Raw genomic sequence first — 17,708 nt, forward strand, 5'->3', positions numbered from 1 at the left:
TTGAAGCTACATCTCACTCCTGAAGAAAATAATATAATCACTGTATAAATATAAATTCAGTTCCATTTATACACCCTCTCTTTATGACTGGGTATATTGCTATTTGTCTAAAAAGTATTATATGCAATATCTTTTTACCTAACACGGCTGTCTAAAATTGCACAGCGTTCACCTTGGTAGAAATTAAATTTCAATTCCATTTGCTGACACTGTCCTGTTTCTATTTTCTTTATTCTGGTTGTTTAGTGTTTGGAATCTGACATAAACAGGTGGGTCCCTGGCAGATTTCAGGAAAAAAACAGTCATATAATTCATCTATCATTTTGTGGCATCTATGACATGTTCTAAATGGTTTTTCCAAGTTAAAATTGAGCTCGCGGTTGTGGCAAGTTACATTGCTAATCCCATTATTTTTGTGTACACTATCTTTGCTTTACTCAATAGTCATTCTTCTGTCTTTTGTGTAGTGACTTCCCTTGATATTTTTGGTTTCTCTTTGTGTTCTTAATGGATTGTTTCCTAAGGCAAGATTCAGCATTTTAGGCATCTACTGTATCTAAAATGTTCAGAGCCTGTCACCCATGAACCACCTCTTAGTCAACAGAAGTCCAAGCACAACTTTATGAACTTCCTGCTGATCATGTGAGGTTTCAGTGTGGGGCTTTGGAACTGCAGCAATGGGAGCTGTAACAATTTGCAAGCCCAAAATTCAAATGGAGATTATTTTTTTCCCCCTGCTTTCTCAAATGACTAGGTTGTTGACCCAAGTCCTTACATGGCCTTGCAGTGATAATATTTTTTAAAAGCTACAAATTTACTCTTGAACCTTGAACACACCAGAATGACTTCTGTGAAAAGATGTGCTCCTACCTCCATCTCCAAATAGTCAAATAAACCTTGCTTTCCTATTGCCAGCTACAAAAACTATAAAATTCTCTCTGAGGCCACCACACACTTTGATTTAAAGTATCAGACATGATACACTTTGTTCTTGGTTTTGGTGTAGCAACGGGCGTTATGGTACCTAAATAAACCTCCCTTGGTTTTGGTGTGGTTGATAGTAGTTGCTAAGTCCTACTCTCTGAGACAGATCTTAACTGGTTTGTGTTTTTTGAAACTTGCTCGGAAATTTGCCTTAAACCACATTGTTTTTTCTGTTGCTTGGTTGTTTTCTCTGCCACATCTAATCCACTTCCTAATTTTTTAATTTTTTTTCTTCAAAATTTCAGCCTTGTAGTATTAGTATTAATAATAATTTAGAGGCTGAGGTTTAATATTAATATATAATATTTCTATTACTATATAATATATTAGTGCTACTGAAACAGTATGCCCTACTTAAATATCATAGTGCTTATTCTGTTGCCTCATTAGCTGTCTCTTTTGTCTAGCAATAGTATCATTGTTGGTACTTTCATCTAGATATGTATAATTTCTCTAAAGAAGAAAAATCCAGTACTTCATAAAAGCAGATTTTTACAGGAGAAAATAGCTTTTGGGGATTGGGACCACCTGTAACTAATAACCCTGGATTCTATACTGACTTGCTTTGTAGCCTGAGGGAAGCCACTTTGGCAGCTTTGCACCATTTGCTATGTATGACAGCGTGTGTTAACTACTTAATTAGTGGTTTATGGACCTAGCAGCTTAGGTTTTTTGTCTGTAGATTTTTCTTTTGATAGTTTGTTCATAAATATGACAACAGTCAATGAAGTAGAAAGCCTAAGGTCTTAAATAGAAGCTTACTGCTTTCCTCAGCGATATGAAGAGCACCCACCCAAACAGTACCCATGCCTGTGTGATCCAGCCTGCTGCGTAAGGACAGCCTCCAGTCCTTCCAGCTTCTGGCTAAAAAGCTGTTCACTGCTTTCAGCTGTGGTTGTTTCCTAGGGATTTACGTTTATATTTGCTTATTTACTACTACATTATTTATTGCAAAACTTGTTGAAAACATGTCCTTAGGATGGGCATTTTCCCAGGACCCCAAGCCATCATTGTAGAATGGTTTGGGTTGGAAGGGATCTTAAAGATCATCTAGTTCCAATTCCCCTGCCATGGGCAAGGGACACCTTTCACTAGACCAGATTGCTGAAAGCCCCTTCCAGCTTGGCCTAGAACACTTCCAGGGACAGGGCATCTCCAGTTTCTATGGGCAACCTGTTCCAGTGCCTCACCACCCAACAGTAAACAGTTTCCTCCTAATATCTAATCTAAACCTCTCCTTTTTCAGTTTAAAACCATTCCCCTTGTCCTATTACTACATGATCTTGTCAGAAGTCCCTCTCTACTTTCTTGTAAGACCCCTCTAGGTATTGGAAGGCTGCTCTAAGGTCTCCCTGGGCCCTTCTCTTCTCCAGGGTGAACAGCCCCAACTCTCTCAGCCTATCTTCATGGGACAGGTGCTCCAGACCTCTGATCATCTTTGTGGCCTCCTCTGGACTTGCTTGAGCAGACCTGTGTTCTTGTTAAGCTGGGGGCCATGTTCAAGATCTTCGCTGTCTCTGCAAATATCACATGTGGAGAACTGCACCATTGGTACTGGGATCAAGCTGTAGGGTAAGATGACGTGAAAACAAATGCCTCCTGTGTCTTTTAGTACTTGCCTGCAGTGATACAGCATAAAACCTTGTTGAGAGAGGATATCATATATTTTTAACTCATGCAAAAATTCTGATCCAAGTCTTTGGGTAGTTTACTTTAGAATTTTCTCTGAGGTTTTTTTTTTGTTTGTTTTGTTACTTCTGTTTGTTGGGGGAGGGTGGATGGTGTTTTATTTGTTTGTTTGGAGGGTTTTATTATTATTTAATATAGGAAGAATAAAGAATTCTGGATATGCTCCATGAGTTCTCCAATTGAGGCAAGTCCTCACGTATGCGCTAATCCTGGCTGGTATTTCCAAAAACCACACAGGAGAGATCAGATTCATCTTGAAAGCACAGGTTATATTTACTTACTCCTTTCCATCATGTCTCCTTTCAGCTGTTGTCAGCAGATCATATTTTGAATTTATTCCTCTCTGTCAGTACAAAAGGACAAATTTGGCAAGGTGATACACTGTTCTGAATTACTTTCAGTTCAGGGCATCTAACTATCCAACACCTGTTGCATGGGATACCTTTCTTCGTCCTTCTTTTAATGTGGGCTTATTTTCCCAGAATACTGGGAAAATGGTTGGAGAGATTGCCTCTAGAACAATTTGTGAATGCCTCTTTAAATGTGGTGCAAATATCAGTTGTGTGCTTTGCCTAAAATCAAGGTCTTTTGGAAATCTCTTGGCTCAAATCCTTGGCTCTTCAGTGGAGACTACTTTCCATTGATTATGTCTGAATCAAAAATGAGAACCTACATGCACTTCATAGTATACTGTTCATCAGAGGATCCTAAAGCTGTGTTTGCACTTCCCCAAGACTTCTAATCTTCTTTTCAGCCTATTTTCTTCCAACCCTTCAGGCAGCAGAAGTGTTTAAGGAGCTAGCAGCCCTCTTGCTAAAGTGCAAGGCTCAGGACTAAACACCCAGCACTGCAATGGTTAGTTCTTCACTTGAGGTTTTTGGGAACCTCTTTGAAAAGCCAGAGATTCCTCCTTTGTTCTTCCCCTTCCCACCCCAACCAGTTATTTATACCAAGGCCAGTAATTTATTATAAGAGGGTGCTGCTACAGAACAGCTTGCCTGTGTTAGTAGCAGCCAGCAACATTATGTTTTGCAGGTTACTCAAGGATAAAGTATAGCCGGTCATGTCAAGGCACACAGCTGTGCACCCTTGTGTACTGGAAGATGGCTTCAGGTTCATTTGCCACCTCTTAATGAACTTCTTGGTGAATATTCCACAGGAGGCTGAGGCATCTTCTCTGAATAGCAAACATTAGACAGTGGCTGGAAAGACACGTGTCCCTGTTCCTGAGGTAGATATGTAAAAATAGAGGCGCTTCTTCCCAGCAGGGCTGAACTCCAGATGCTCTGAGCACTCTGATCTTGGGGTTCTCTGAAAAGCTTGGCACGTGCATATCAGTGTTCTGAACCTCTGAAAGTCCCGAACCTTCTTTGTCTACTACTTTTCTGCATCGAAATGCCAAATGCTCTGGGGAGGATGGGGGGGGAGCAGAGGGGGTCAGGGGGCAGTTTTGAATGGTATTGAAAACCTCATCTATGTGGTAAGAATGAACCTGCCAATAAGTATTCACATCTGTTTTCTAAATGAAGGTAAATGAAAGAATTCTGCCAATATAGTGCTATACCTATCTATATAAATCTCATCCATAATTTAGCTAAGATATTTTATAATGTTTTGATGTCCTTACAAGCATTATATCATGTGTACCATGATATGTATATGCTTATGTCTATAGAGGAAATTACCTGTGATGTCTTTTGGCAGTATCTGCTCTAGACTAGCCTTGCATTATGGCACTGATATTCCACAGAAAGCCATTTTTTCCATCACCCTGGGGATTGGATTAAATTGCAGTGAGGTGCTTTTAATATAGAATGTGTTCACCTCAGGAGTTAGTGTGAAATAGCTGGGTTTAAACCTTAGCCTATTTTGCAATAGCTTTCCTCTGTAGATGAGCCCCGAGAGATGTCCTTGCTTAACTCTCAAATTTGAGAGCATTTTGGATGAATGCTGCGGTATCATAACCTGCAGCTCTAAAAATATCAAGATAGAAGAGTTTTCCCCTATGAAACTTTCCCAGTATTAAAATGCCACAAAAAGGACTCTGTAGCCTGCAAAAGGTTTTTCTTGTTTGTCCTTATTTGTGAGAAAAAGAAGTGCAATCAACTCTTTGCTTCCCATATCAATTACTTTGGTGCATGCTGCTGTGAAATGTGGCTGGGATTTCTTGACTGGAGTAACATTGGGAGGCACTTAGGAATTTTTATGTACTTTTCTTTTTCCTTACAGCCATCTAAAATGGTGAGAATAATCATGTGCACTGTTTTCTATTTGTCAGTATTATCCTGACTATAGGTTCAATGGAAGAAAAATCACTCCAAAATGAGTCTAAAATTGCAGTGGAAGAAGAGAGGAGAGCAGTTGTATTTTATCTTAATGCCATGATTAAGGAGAAAAGTAACTTGCTTACCTGAGCAGTGTTTGTTTATCTATTTTGGGAAAATAATAAGAATAGAGATGTATTTGGAAAACCTTTTTCAATTATTAGGAGAGGGACTTTTTTTCCTTTTTTTTTTTTTTTTTTCACCCTGAGACTGTGGAAAGTTTACTTAATACCTTATGCATAAAAATGCACAGTTCCCTTTCAAAGACAGTAAAACTTAATCAGACTCCTTAAAAGATATGTTGCCAACTTATGTATTAAGGTTATCTTTCTTGTTTTTATGGGCATGGTCTTAACAAATGTTACGTCTAGTGCTTTTTTATTCCCATCTTTTAAAATACGTAAACTTTCTTTTATTTCCATTTATATGATATAAAATAATCAGACTAAGTTAAATCTATTTAACTCAAGGGTGGAGAAATGCCATTGTCTCTTGTATTGGTTGCCCACTTTCAGTAACAGAATTTTGTGTTCTGAGTAGTTGAATTTTTGGTTGACATTACGAGTTTATCTTCACATGAATGCTTTTGCTCTGAGAAGGAAAGACATTCATAAACAAAAAAATTAAATAGCCTATAACCTGCTAAAATCCAATACAAGCAGTAATGCTACCCTTTCCTAACAATATTAAAATAACATATAAATATATTTGATATTCTAAGTAATCAAAGAAACAGAGAAACCTATCTACAAAAGGGAGGGGGAACTGCTGTAGACCATATTACTCTAAATGTGACATGGCAGGCAAAATTAAAAGTTAGTGTAAGATGAAAAAACTTGAAAAGTTGAGTAGAAAAACATTGCCAGGGTACGCATGTATGTTTGTCTTCTCATGTTAATTTAGTCCACAACAACAGTGTCCCGTAAGAAATGTAGGTTTAATAGGAGCAATGTTTCAAAGTGACATTTACAATTAACACCCCCACAAAATATATGGAAGAGGAGGAGTTAAAGGGCATGAGAAAAGCGCTGTTTAGGAATTGAAGGTAGACATTGACAATCAAGCCTGCCAGCCACTGCACGAGAGTGCTTACTTCTGAGTTGTAGTTACCGTCTGCTGATGTTTCACCAAGTTTTACCATCATAATTTGCCAGTTAATCTGTGCTTAAAACCTACATTCTTTGTGTATTGAAATGGGACATATTTGCAAAAACAACTGAATGTGGCTGAACCACTTCTAATGGTTCCGTGTAACTATTTCCTTGAAACAGAATCAAGAAGGTGGTTAACTTTATTAGAAAGGATAAGGTTACAGGGCACACACACTCCCTCCCTCCCCCTCAGCAGTAAGAGTTTTCAGGAGGGTTCAGCACCAGCAGCAGGGTATCGTAGTGACCAGCAGCCCTTAATCTGAAGAATTTTCATCCTTTCTGAACACTCTTTCAGAAACACAGAGCAAATAATCATTTTAGGTGAAATGTACAATAAATCGAGACATTCTTTTAATTACAAATATTTATAGTGATGTTTCAAAGGAAGGTAGAACTTCTGTTTGATTCCAAAATGTAAATGCTATTAATATATATACTTAGACAAAAAAATGGACAAGTACATAGCAGGTTTAGAACCCTCATATTTATTTTCTATAATCTGTGCCAATACACTAGAATTCTAAGATATTTTCTGTGTCATTTCTAAAGCAGAGGTGGAAAAATTACTGGAAACTGTTATATATTATGTTTGCATTTGCATTTTCCCATTGCTGTCCAGGATCTGTGTCTTGTGTGAAATATTTGATGTAGTGCAGAGTTAAGACTGGAAAAGCTTAACAGTGTTTATAGTTAGAGCTTGCTAGTACATATGAACACACCCCTGTGTGCAGACAAAAAAATGCACTGGACAACTGATGTGAAGTCATTTGGATTATATATACAGGGAACAATAAAGCAGTGAAAGTATGGAAAGGATTTAAAAAAAATTCAACTTACTTCTAACACTGGTTTGTTCTTTTGTTAGGGTTGTTTTTTGGTTGGTGTTTTTTTTTTTTTTTCATTGAAAATTCAATTTTTTTTCCAGTCAGTGTTCCAGATCATATTGTTCCCTGTCTGGTACTTGAGTTGTACTCAGTTACCACTGAAGTGTTATTTTTGCAGTTAACACTTTAAGACATTATTGCTGCTGGTGTTTGTTCATTTGCTTATTCAAGTGGGATGCTTATTAACCCCTTCATCACTTACTGTAGAAGAGGATGTGGTTGATGCATCAAGGTATAGAAAATGTATGTGAATCCTTGAACCTCCTTTTAAACACGGAAGGCTTCTCTGAAAATAGTGAGTGATTTTGTGATTTAAAATAAGGGATGACTTTCAGTGCAGATGAATGCCAAGCAATGAGGAGGGAACAAAACAGACTTATGTGTAAAACCTGTGCCTATAGCAAAACATAAATCAGTGACTATTTCCTGAGTTCATGCTGCTGCTCAGGAAAAGGGCATTGGGTTTGTTTTGGGTAGTTTTCTGCAAACATCTGTTCGGTCCTAGTTTAAACAAAAATCCCCGTATTGAATATTGTGTGCCATTTTACATACTGTTCCAAGATTTAGTAGAAGAGGAAGAGGCATGGAGAGGAATGGACAGTCTTAGGCTGTCTTCTGGAAGAAGAAAGGGGAAATAAGATGGGAGCTAATCAATCTCTGATGAAAGAGATGAAGAAAGTCAAGATGTATCTTGTAGAACTTGCTGCTGAAAGGTACTTCAGAAGAAAAATCCATCGTGGTTTCAAAAGTAAATTGGACAATCCCATGGGGGAGAAGAGTTTATTTACATGGGATTTGTTGCAGCCTATGATTCTGGGCATGCAAATTTTAGTAATTGCTACGTTTCTGATGGCTGGACTTAAAATAGTTGGACAGTATTGTTCACACCTCCCAAGTTCTTATACTTGTTCCTTAGGCATCTATGTCTTTCAGAAATGGCATACTCTGTCACTTATATCTTTGAATAAAGAGCACCAGTACTAGCACCTGTGTACCCAAAAAGAAGCATGCAAAAAAACTTGGCTGGTTTTAGAGCATCTCTTTGCATGTGTCTGCAGTATTGTTGCAGGGAGGGGAGTGTTTGTATTCAAAGTTTGCCGTGTAAACTAAACTGAACTTCTCAAGAATTTAGGAGACAGTAACAGTGAGGCACAAATATCTTAGAGGTGCTTGGGATTGTAACTTTGGACAGTTGTGGAGTCCTGTATTATTTACTTTGTTTTAAACTCTGATATCTGGCATCATGTGTTTTAATTATCCCGCTCACATTTTGGAGAGGTTTCTTTTTTTCTGGCTTCCGACAGTGGAATGCAGATGATGATGCCTTTGTTCTGCCCCTTTTCTAACACTGGTATTTTGTGCCTGTCTTCCCCTGGACAAGACCAGTTCCTTTCTTATCTCTTACTCATAGCTCTTTTTTCTCCCCCTCCAAGGGCAGCTGCATGAAATTGGTGACTGTTACCAGGTTTTGATCAGCAGCTGCTGATCGAAAACCAAAAAAACACAAAGTAGTCCTCTTAATTTCATTTTGTATCTGTACAAAAAAGGCTTTGGCTTTGTGCAGTTGTAGTGTGTCTTCACCTCTGAGATCACATTACATTAGCGGTTTGCAAGTGGAACAGTTTTTTATAACTATAAGCTGTTTGTTTACCTCTTAAACAAACATGGTCCTGAACTAGTTGACAATATCCAGGGTAAACTGTCTTTTTTCCAAGCCCTTATTTTTTTTTGGACACTCAGTTTGAAAAGAGTGGGCTGTGTTGTTTTGTCTTTTATATGTATTAAAATGCAGAACTGCTTTTGGTTTGTTATGAAATCCTATGTTAAAACATTAAAATGTAGTTGTAATTAACCTGAAGATAAATAACCTCAATGCAAAGTTTTCATGCGAGGAAATCTGTGGCAGTACAGTTAATTCTCAATGGCACTTTCTTATTTTGTCCTCATTTTCTGCAACACATGTCCAAGATGTGCAGCAAAACAACCTTTGCCATTGTATATGTAGCATGAAGCACTGCTTTATGTCTCTCTTCGTTGTCTCTTCACCCCCGAGGATCAAATGCTAAAAGAAAGAGCCCCCTGTGCTGCCAGGTGTACGAGGTCCCAAACTTGAAGGGTAATGACAAACACTAACCAACCTGTTTTAACTCCTTTGGTGCCATTTTCTGATCCGCACCAGCTGGCTGAGTCTCCCTGCACAGAGGTGTGGTTTCTAAAGTTAACAGTTTTTTTATCCCAGTCTAAGGATCCTAAAAGTGTGTTTTCAGTATTCCATATGGGAGTATTCTTCCACTGTACTGCAGCTTGTGGTTTGAAACTGCAACTGTTGACAAGTGTAAACAGCATTTATATAAAAACTCAGAAGGTCTCTTGCCAGTTCAAGAAGCATGAAAAGAGGCCTGTGGTGTTTACGTCTTGGTCTCTCTTGCCAGAAGTTTTGTCTCTCAAAGTATATAATCATTGCCTCTTACATCTCAGAAGTCATTTTTCTGGTGTTTGAGTATGGCTTTGGAAGTGTGAGTCGTGGGAAATTTTTCATAAGCCATGAAAAATTTGGGAACAAATCTGAAACTTTTTTGACAGTATAAAATATTAATTTTCTGATTAATTTTGTTCATCTCTGCCTCTGAAACTGATCACAAACTGAATCCAGTTTCTTACTCTTCACTCTAAACAACTAAAAAATCCAGAGTTGTCTTTAACTTCTTCACAAAAAGTGATGTGGTGAGAGAATTAAATCACTATTGCAATGAGAAAGACCTTAAAAATTAAAATAAAAACCTTATTATTTCATAGCTCTTGTAAGAGGCAACTTGCCTAATAATTCATAACAGATTTATAATAAAATGTTTATTTTAAAATATTTTATATGAAAAGTTCATTTATATCTGAAGGCAATTTCTGAAATACAAATAGGAAAATGTATAATGTTCTAAATTTTGATTGTGTTAGTCTCTTATTGTCTCTCTCATACTTCATATGGGTTAAAGTAAGCAGTATTTGAATACAGTGAAAATATCAAGACATGGGATATTCCAGTTACCTGGGTGAGCCTATGTAACATCTTCATTGGACCCACAAGTGTTAAAAGTATGTTCTAATTAAAACAAAATATTAAAATCATAGCATTGCCTACTATTAGAACTCTAACTTTTTTAGAATGATAATGATGAGTTAAGCAAGATCCATCAATGACATTTAATTATCAACTTACTTATACATCGTTTAACTCTACTTTTAAAGACCTCATATGTATGGCGTTCTGAAGTGCCTGTTAGTAAGATAAGAGCTGTGGATTTCCAGTAGATTTTAATCTCAGACATCAGCTTTCAGAAAAAGTCTTTCAAAACTTTTCTGTCTTGGCCTGTAACACACTTTCCCATATTTTTAACCCTCCTGTCCCTCCCCCTAAGCATACTCCATTACTTTAGTATGACAAATTCTATGGAGATTTTACATGGAGGCCTAAACTTACAGATGAATTATAGATCTAATGTGTTCTCTTATTTTCTTTTATGAATGGTAATTATTTGGTATTATGTTTCTAATGTGGAGTACATAAAAACCTCTCCCTTCTGTGACATGAGGAACGACCTGTTTATTTGCATGCCTTCAAATTCTGTCTATGTAAGTGACTGGGAACAAGACCGGAAAGACTTAATGCTCCATTTACCAATAATAGCAAAATAAATTTAAAATAATTTAAATTTCTTTAATTAAATATTTGTTTTATTTATGTAATTTAATTTTTAAAAGTAACAAAAATTGTTTAACATGAAAAATATCTTATTGTCTATGAATCCATTAAAATATCCATCACCACATGGATCTTACTTCCCTCTCAAAGAACTATAGTCTGTATTTCTTCATTTCCATTTTTCTTTAAAGACTATTGTGCTTTATATTATCTTGTCAGTGAAGTTCTTTATTTGGTTTATTGTGTCTTTTTCTTCTGTATATTAACTTCTGACATTTGAAAAAAATAAGCTTATGCTTTCTCTTCACAATGTTGATGCTGTTAAACGACTTTAAAATGTTGGACAGGGAGAAGGCAGAGTGTTAACCAACTGAAGTACATTGGTATTAGGAAGGTTAAATACACCTTTCTCTCCGTCTAAAAATAAGTATATGATGATTGGTCTGTTTGGCGTCGTTTTAAATGTATTTTCTCTAAACTGTAAAATTACTTTCTTGAATCCCTTTGTCACTTTAATTTTGCTCTGTGCACAGTGTCTGTTTCAGTAACTTCCAGGGCACTGGGTTTCAAATTTACTGTGTGTTCTCAATATGACTTTGCATTTTCTTAGCATTTTCATGCTAATAGGGATTTTGAGACTGGTGGGCTAATAAAATGTAATTGTTCTTGTTTAAACTGTTTCCAGGTGCATCCACTTTTATGGAAGCATTAGCAGCCAATGGTACAACCAACATACAGACGTCTGTAACAGGAGTGACAGCCAGCAAACGAAGGTTTATTGATGACAGGAGAGATCAACCTTTTGATAAAAGGCTACGTTTCAGCGTGAGACAAACGGAGAGTGCATACCGGTACAGAGACATTGTTGTCAGGAAACAAGATGGATTCACACATATTTTGCTATCAACAAAATCATCTGAAAATAATTCATTAAATCCAGAGGTCAGAACAATTCTCATTTTGGGAGGGGAAGGGTGCTGGGGGAGTTTGAAGTCCTTGCCTCATTTATGCCTCTTATTCAGGCACAAATGTATGCAAAACAAGATATAGGTTCTTGCAAGATGTTACAAGTACAATTGACTTTATGCATAGTTCACTTGAGTTTAAAAACTGTTATCTGGCAGTGTAGATGTACTGTCTTTCATAAGACATGGAGTGATTTACAAAGTGCAACTTGAAAAAAGCTTTAGCCTCAATTAAGGTTATTTTTTTTTCTATACTGGTTGCATGTGCCATCTGCTGTCCAAATTACAGAAATGCTGAATGAGTGCTTTAGTTACAGATAACATCTAATAGATCTTTCCTTAATGATTTAATTATCTCAGTCTAATTACATTTTTAAATGCAAAGCTTCTAACACTTTAACTTTCTTTTTTTTGATAATGAAGAAAGTTAGCTTTTCTAATATGATGGTTGAGTGGACCCTAAGGAAAAATTAAAGATGTCAAAGATCTCACGGTGGGAGGAAGGGAAGAGAAAAACATGCTACTTTTTAATGATGGATTAAAATAATTCTTATGAAATTTTTATCTTTCAGGTAATGAAGGAAGTCCAAAGTGCACTGAACACAGCGGCTGCAGATGACAGTAAACTTGTGCTGTTCAGTGCAGTTGGTAGCATTTTCTGCTGTGGTCTTGATTTTATTTATTTTATACGACGTTTAACAGATGATAGAAAAAAGGAAAGCACTAAGATGGCAGAAGCTATTAGGTATGTAAGATTATCTTCAGTCATCTGATGGGTATTCTTCATCATGCAACCTGGCCTGTTTTATCTTTTTGGTTTTAAAAGCCTCTAATTCAAAAAGATCTCAGATATTCACCTGTTATGAGATATACGGTGTAGCACTTCTTTATACTCTCTGTCCCTTTCTATTTGGGTTAGCTATTTGGGTTATCATTTTACACATCACTGTTTTTACTTTTAAAATTGAACTATGAAAAGTGGGAGTATGGTAATAGTCGTCCAGTTAAAACCAGTTTTAAAATGCCTAAATAGCCATAGGGTTTCAGGAAAACAAATTTAATACACAGAAATACAAGATGTGCATTGAATGAGTAACTTGATGCAGTATGTTCAGAGCAGTGAAGTGATGGATGTTTTAGAGGAGTGGATTAATACTAGTGAACATCATCCCGACGCTGGGTACCAAACCTAACATTTATACAAGATGAACTGAACTACTACTAAGTAGAAGACAATATATGGGAAAAAAGCATATGTCTCGGAGACGTGTTCTAGCAGAACAAACAAGTAGCTTATCATTTGAACACTGGTCTTGAGGTTCTGTGTCTTGTATGCTTTCAGAGTATCTGTATTCTTCCAGAGACCTGTCTTGTGGTGTTGTTATTGATATTCAGGAAAAGGCCATGTGGTGTGTAAAGTCGGTGTCGTTGGAGGCACAGTTGGTTCACAAAGATGATTGTAGTTATTTTTATCAAAGGAAATTTTTCAGTCATTCCATGTAAAAGTTGCTCATGCAGTGACTCCAGATGTGGCCAGAGGCTCTTAATGCTGAGCTTCTATCTCTAGTTTAATTTGGGCCCTTCCAGAAACCTGAACTTTCACATATTACTCTTTGTTAATAAAATGGGCAAAGGTAACTTAAAAGACGTACAAATACACCTCCCCTTTCAAATATAATAATGGTATTTTTCATTTGTGTGCTAGAAATGATCCTCTCTGGAATATTCAGACATGATGAACATTTTTTTTTTAAGTCTCTGGATGGGATGTTTGCATGATGACTTGTGTAAGATGGTTCCAGAAATTTTTTTGCTTTTAGCTATTTCAGTTCACTGGAATGAGTTAAGAAGCAGCATGATAACCTTTAGTGATGAATGTAATATAGTAAAATTGTCCTGTTTCACAGAAATACTGTATGTAATGCAGATAAAGAGCAAACTGTATAATTACCTGTGTATGCATATGTACACATATGCTTACTTTTTTCTGACAAGCTCTTGAAAGCTTTAGTGTTTGAGAACAGAGAAACATCCATACTTTGTGGAATGAATTGACATTTTTTTGTTGACAATGAGGATAAGAATATGCAACTTAATAACATAGTACCCAGAGTATAATAACCAATCAAGAGAAGGTAGACAAGGAGGGAAAGTTTACAGGTGTGTGATCTGTGATCAATGGAGCTCTACTGTTTGTGGTTGGTTTATAATTTTAAAAGGCAGATTTATTTATTAAAAAAAGTTGTTTCCCAGTAGTCTAGAAATGCTCCTTTAGGAAAATCATTAATGCTTTGCCCGTCTTCATTTGTACCTTATTACCTTCACTTAAAAATCCATGTAGTTTCCTTATACCAATGCCATACATAAATACAGTGAAAACAACCAGGGTTGTAGCCACAGTTTTGCTGCCCAGAGGTGAGATATGGCTGCAACCTTATCTGAGTGGGCTGTGAGGCTTGTGAATATACCTCAAGTGACAGGTCAGCTGATGCTTCTGGGAAGGGTGTTAAATCTGCACCTGCCCAACCACTGTGCTTTGTTGGACTAGGAAAAATGTTAGGCTTTTACAGAAGCAGAAGATGGTTGAGGTTGGAAGGGTCATTTTGTTCAACCTGCCTCAGCTCAAGCAAGGTCACCTAAAGCAGGTTTCCTGGGACCATGTTTAGGATGGGGTTTTTTAATATATCCAAAGATGGAGAGTCCAAGACCTCACCCTCACAGTAAAAAAGTGCTTCCTACTTTTCAGGGGGACCTTGTGTTTCAGTTTGTGTATAAATACCTGAAGGGTGGTGCAAAGAGGACAGAACCAGGCTCCTTTCAGTGGTGCCCAGTGAGCACACTGATGACAACCCCCTGAGCCTTCTCTTCTCCAGGCTGAACAGTCCCAGCTCTCTCAGTCCCTGGGTCATCTTGGTGACCCTTTACTAGACCATGTTGAGTCTCTCTTTCACTGGAGAGCCCATAACTGCACACCAGGGCTGAGCAGAGAGGCAGGATAACCTCCCTCAACCTCCTGACATTGTTCCTCCTAAAGCAGTGCAGGATACTATTGGCCTTCTTTGCCACAAAGGCACACTACTGGCTCAAGTTCAATTTGGTGTCTACCAGGAACCCTAGCTCATTTTTCTGCCTTGCTGCTTTCCAGTTATTTGGCTTCCAGCATATATTGGTGCCTGGGGTTGTTCCTCTCCAGGCACTGGACTTTGTACTTCCCTCTGTTGAACTTCATGAAGTTCTCCAGCCTGTCAAGGTCCCTCTGGATGGCAGCACAACTCTATAGTCTATCAGCCCAGTTTTGTATCATGAGCAAACTTGCAAACTCTGCCCCATCATCCAGATCATGAGTGAAGCTGTTGAACAGTGCTGGACCCATCACTGACCCCCTGGGGTGCAACACTGATTACTGGCCACCAACTAGGCTTCGTGCCACTGGTCACCGCCCTCTGGGCCAGCCATTCAGGCATGTTTCAGTCCACCTCACTGTCTGCTCATCCAGCTCATACATCAACAGCTTGACTATGAAACTCTTATGGGAGACAGTGCTAAAAGCCTCACTGATGTCTCTGTAGACAATATCCACTGCTCTCCCCTCATCCACCAAATAACCACCTCATTGTGGAAGGTTGTCACGTTGGTTTTGAAAGTAATGTTACTGTGGAGATTAATGATTACAGAGTTTTCAAGGGCTGGTGTATTTTACTCTCTCGATATATGTAGTGAGTGCATGTTTCTGTTTCTCTTCAGGAATTTTGTGAATACTTTTATTCAGTTTAAGAAGCCTATCATTGTAGCAGTAAATGGCCCAGCCATTGGACTTGGAGCATCTATATTGCCTCTGTGTGACGTGGTTTGGGCTAACGAGAAGGCTTGGTTTCAGACACCATACACTACTTTTGGACAAAGTCCAGATGGATGTTCATCCCTTACATTCCCTCGGATAATGGGCCTGGCTTCTGTAAGTAGCTTGCAGGGTAGGGGCCAACAGCTTCACAATTCAGTTGTGATAATTTATCCAGCGTGATTTCAAGACTTTTTGCCTTTGCTGTGTTGTCTTTTTCTTAGTTTTTTTTTTCTTTCTCTCATGAAAACCTTTCATGAGAAACCACTCTTTATAGCTTTTCTGCCCCATGCTCTTACAAGCTAGTCTTCACCTGTGTGCACAGAACAGAAAGCAGGTGTGGAACTAAATCCCACATCATGGGCGCCTTTAACCCTGATGGTGTGGGAAGGGTTGTGTCCTGTACACCAAGACACACCTTCCCTGCTGATGCCTCTGAGGATCAGCCAGCACTGTCTTGCACTCAGCACAGCATCAGAGCGTGGCAGAGAATGGGGTGCTCTGCACTCGGTGTTGTTACATGGCAGAGCGCTGTGTCACCACGCAGCAGCAGTCTTACGCTAGTATGCAAAATAAGTATTTCAGCTTCCATGCACCTGTAACAAAAAGCTATTTAAAAACCTCTTACCTACATTATTTTCATGTTCCTAAGTGTTTTTCATGCTGTGTTCTTTGAAAACTTAGACCTAAGTCGCTTTCCAATTCGACCAGTATGAAACAAGTGTTCATAACTACACCTGTTTTTCCAAAATTGCTGTTTATTGTAAAAGCCAGTTTTTTCCCTGTAGGCATTTATTGATTTAAAAATATAGATTTCAATATATTAAAACACCACTTTGAACAGATCTAATGGCTAACTGTATGATGTCTGGATTTAGTTATTAGAAGAGAACAGAAAAGGTAACTGAAATAGATTAAAAGTTATAAGAGTATCTTTAATAATTTAGCATGTTTCAAACTACTGATTGTTCCTTTCCCTTTTTATTTGGCCATCCATCCATTCATCCATCCATTCCATCCATCCTCGTCCTTAAAAGACTTATGGTTGTTTTAATTTCTTTAGAAGTTGTACAAAAAATACAAGAAGCTCTTCCCTAGTATACTCTTCCATGTGTGTTCGTGAATGCTCTCATTTTTAAATATAAAGATTTAAATTGAAAGCTTCCAGTGGTAACAATTCCGTAATGTTCAGTGCAGAAGGGGAGAAAAAAATCCACTGTTTTCATAGTATCCTTGACCCTCTGCAGTATAGCAAGGTTGGTGCTGTATGGGACAAAATTGAACTTTACTCAGCAGATTTCATGAAATATGTTCACAGTCCATACTGAAGACTTTGACAAAGCAGCATGCTTTTTATCTCTAAAAGGGAGAGAGAAGTCAGCAGAAAGATGTTATGAGTGAGATGCAAAACATTTGGGGGGGGGGAATTAAAATATCATACAAAAGAAAGAATTAAGCCCTCTGTATGCATCATAAAATTTTCTACAAATTTATCAATTCAACCATATTAGTCCCGCCTGTAACTCTTGTAAATCAGATTCGGTGCAATGTTAGCAGCAGCAGCTAAGTGAAAATCTTCAATTGCAAGATTGTTGGAAATATCTTTCCTGTGGGATCAGCCTTGGCTAGTGAGCAGGTCTATCATGGATGGTTTTTTTCACAGAACCCATTCAACAGTGATCTTATTACAGGAAATCTGGAGCCCAAACCTTAGAATTCAAAACTGATATACTGCGTATTGGGAATACCAAGAATTTTTGAAGTGTTCTCAAACTTAGCTTTTGAGTATAAAAATAATCTGCAATAGAGATTAAGGTGATGTCTGTATGGAGAGAGATGCTATTGTGTGTTTGCTGTGGAGTTCTTGCCCTTGTTGTCTGGTCTGAATATAGAGCACAGGAACTGTGTGATCAAGCATCACACACTGGGTTTCCCTGTCAGTCCCCAGTATGTTTGGCAGTATTTCTTGTGCAGTCATGAGGCTTACACATTTCCATAGTGCCTGTAGTCCACATCAGAGCCAGGATCTCAGGTTTTCCAGAGACCAGCTGCTTCCTGATCATAATGCAAGAGAACTGAGATGCTCTGTGGCTCCAGTGCCTGTGGCCTTGCATGAAAGGTCCTGGTGAACCTCAAAGCCCTCATTGTGAAAGAGAGACGAGAGGAAGTTCCTCTG

The 17,708-nt window shown here is 38.0% G+C and overlaps 1 protein-coding gene across 2 annotated transcripts in view; it reads left to right on the top strand.

Annotated features, from left to right (window-relative positions):
* Positions 1 to 17,708, top strand: part of CDYL (chromodomain Y like) — a 105,250-nt gene that overhangs the window by 83,268 nt on the left and 4,274 nt on the right. For both annotated transcript variants that reach the window (XM_050323164.1, XM_050323173.1), the window contains 3 exons: positions 11,415 to 11,671; positions 12,267 to 12,439; positions 15,439 to 15,649. In XM_050323164.1, the coding sequence (XP_050179121.1) occupies positions 11,415 to 11,671; positions 12,267 to 12,439; positions 15,439 to 15,649 (641 nt within the window). The remainder of the gene's footprint in view (positions 1 to 11,414; positions 11,672 to 12,266; positions 12,440 to 15,438; positions 15,650 to 17,708) is intronic.

The sequence above is a fragment of the Myiozetetes cayanensis genome, unplaced genomic scaffold (assembly GCF_022539395.1).
Source record: "Myiozetetes cayanensis isolate MyiCay16 unplaced genomic scaffold, myiCay2020 scf1, whole genome shotgun sequence".
NCBI classification, from domain to species: domain Eukaryota; kingdom Metazoa; phylum Chordata; class Aves; order Passeriformes; family Tyrannidae; genus Myiozetetes; species Myiozetetes cayanensis.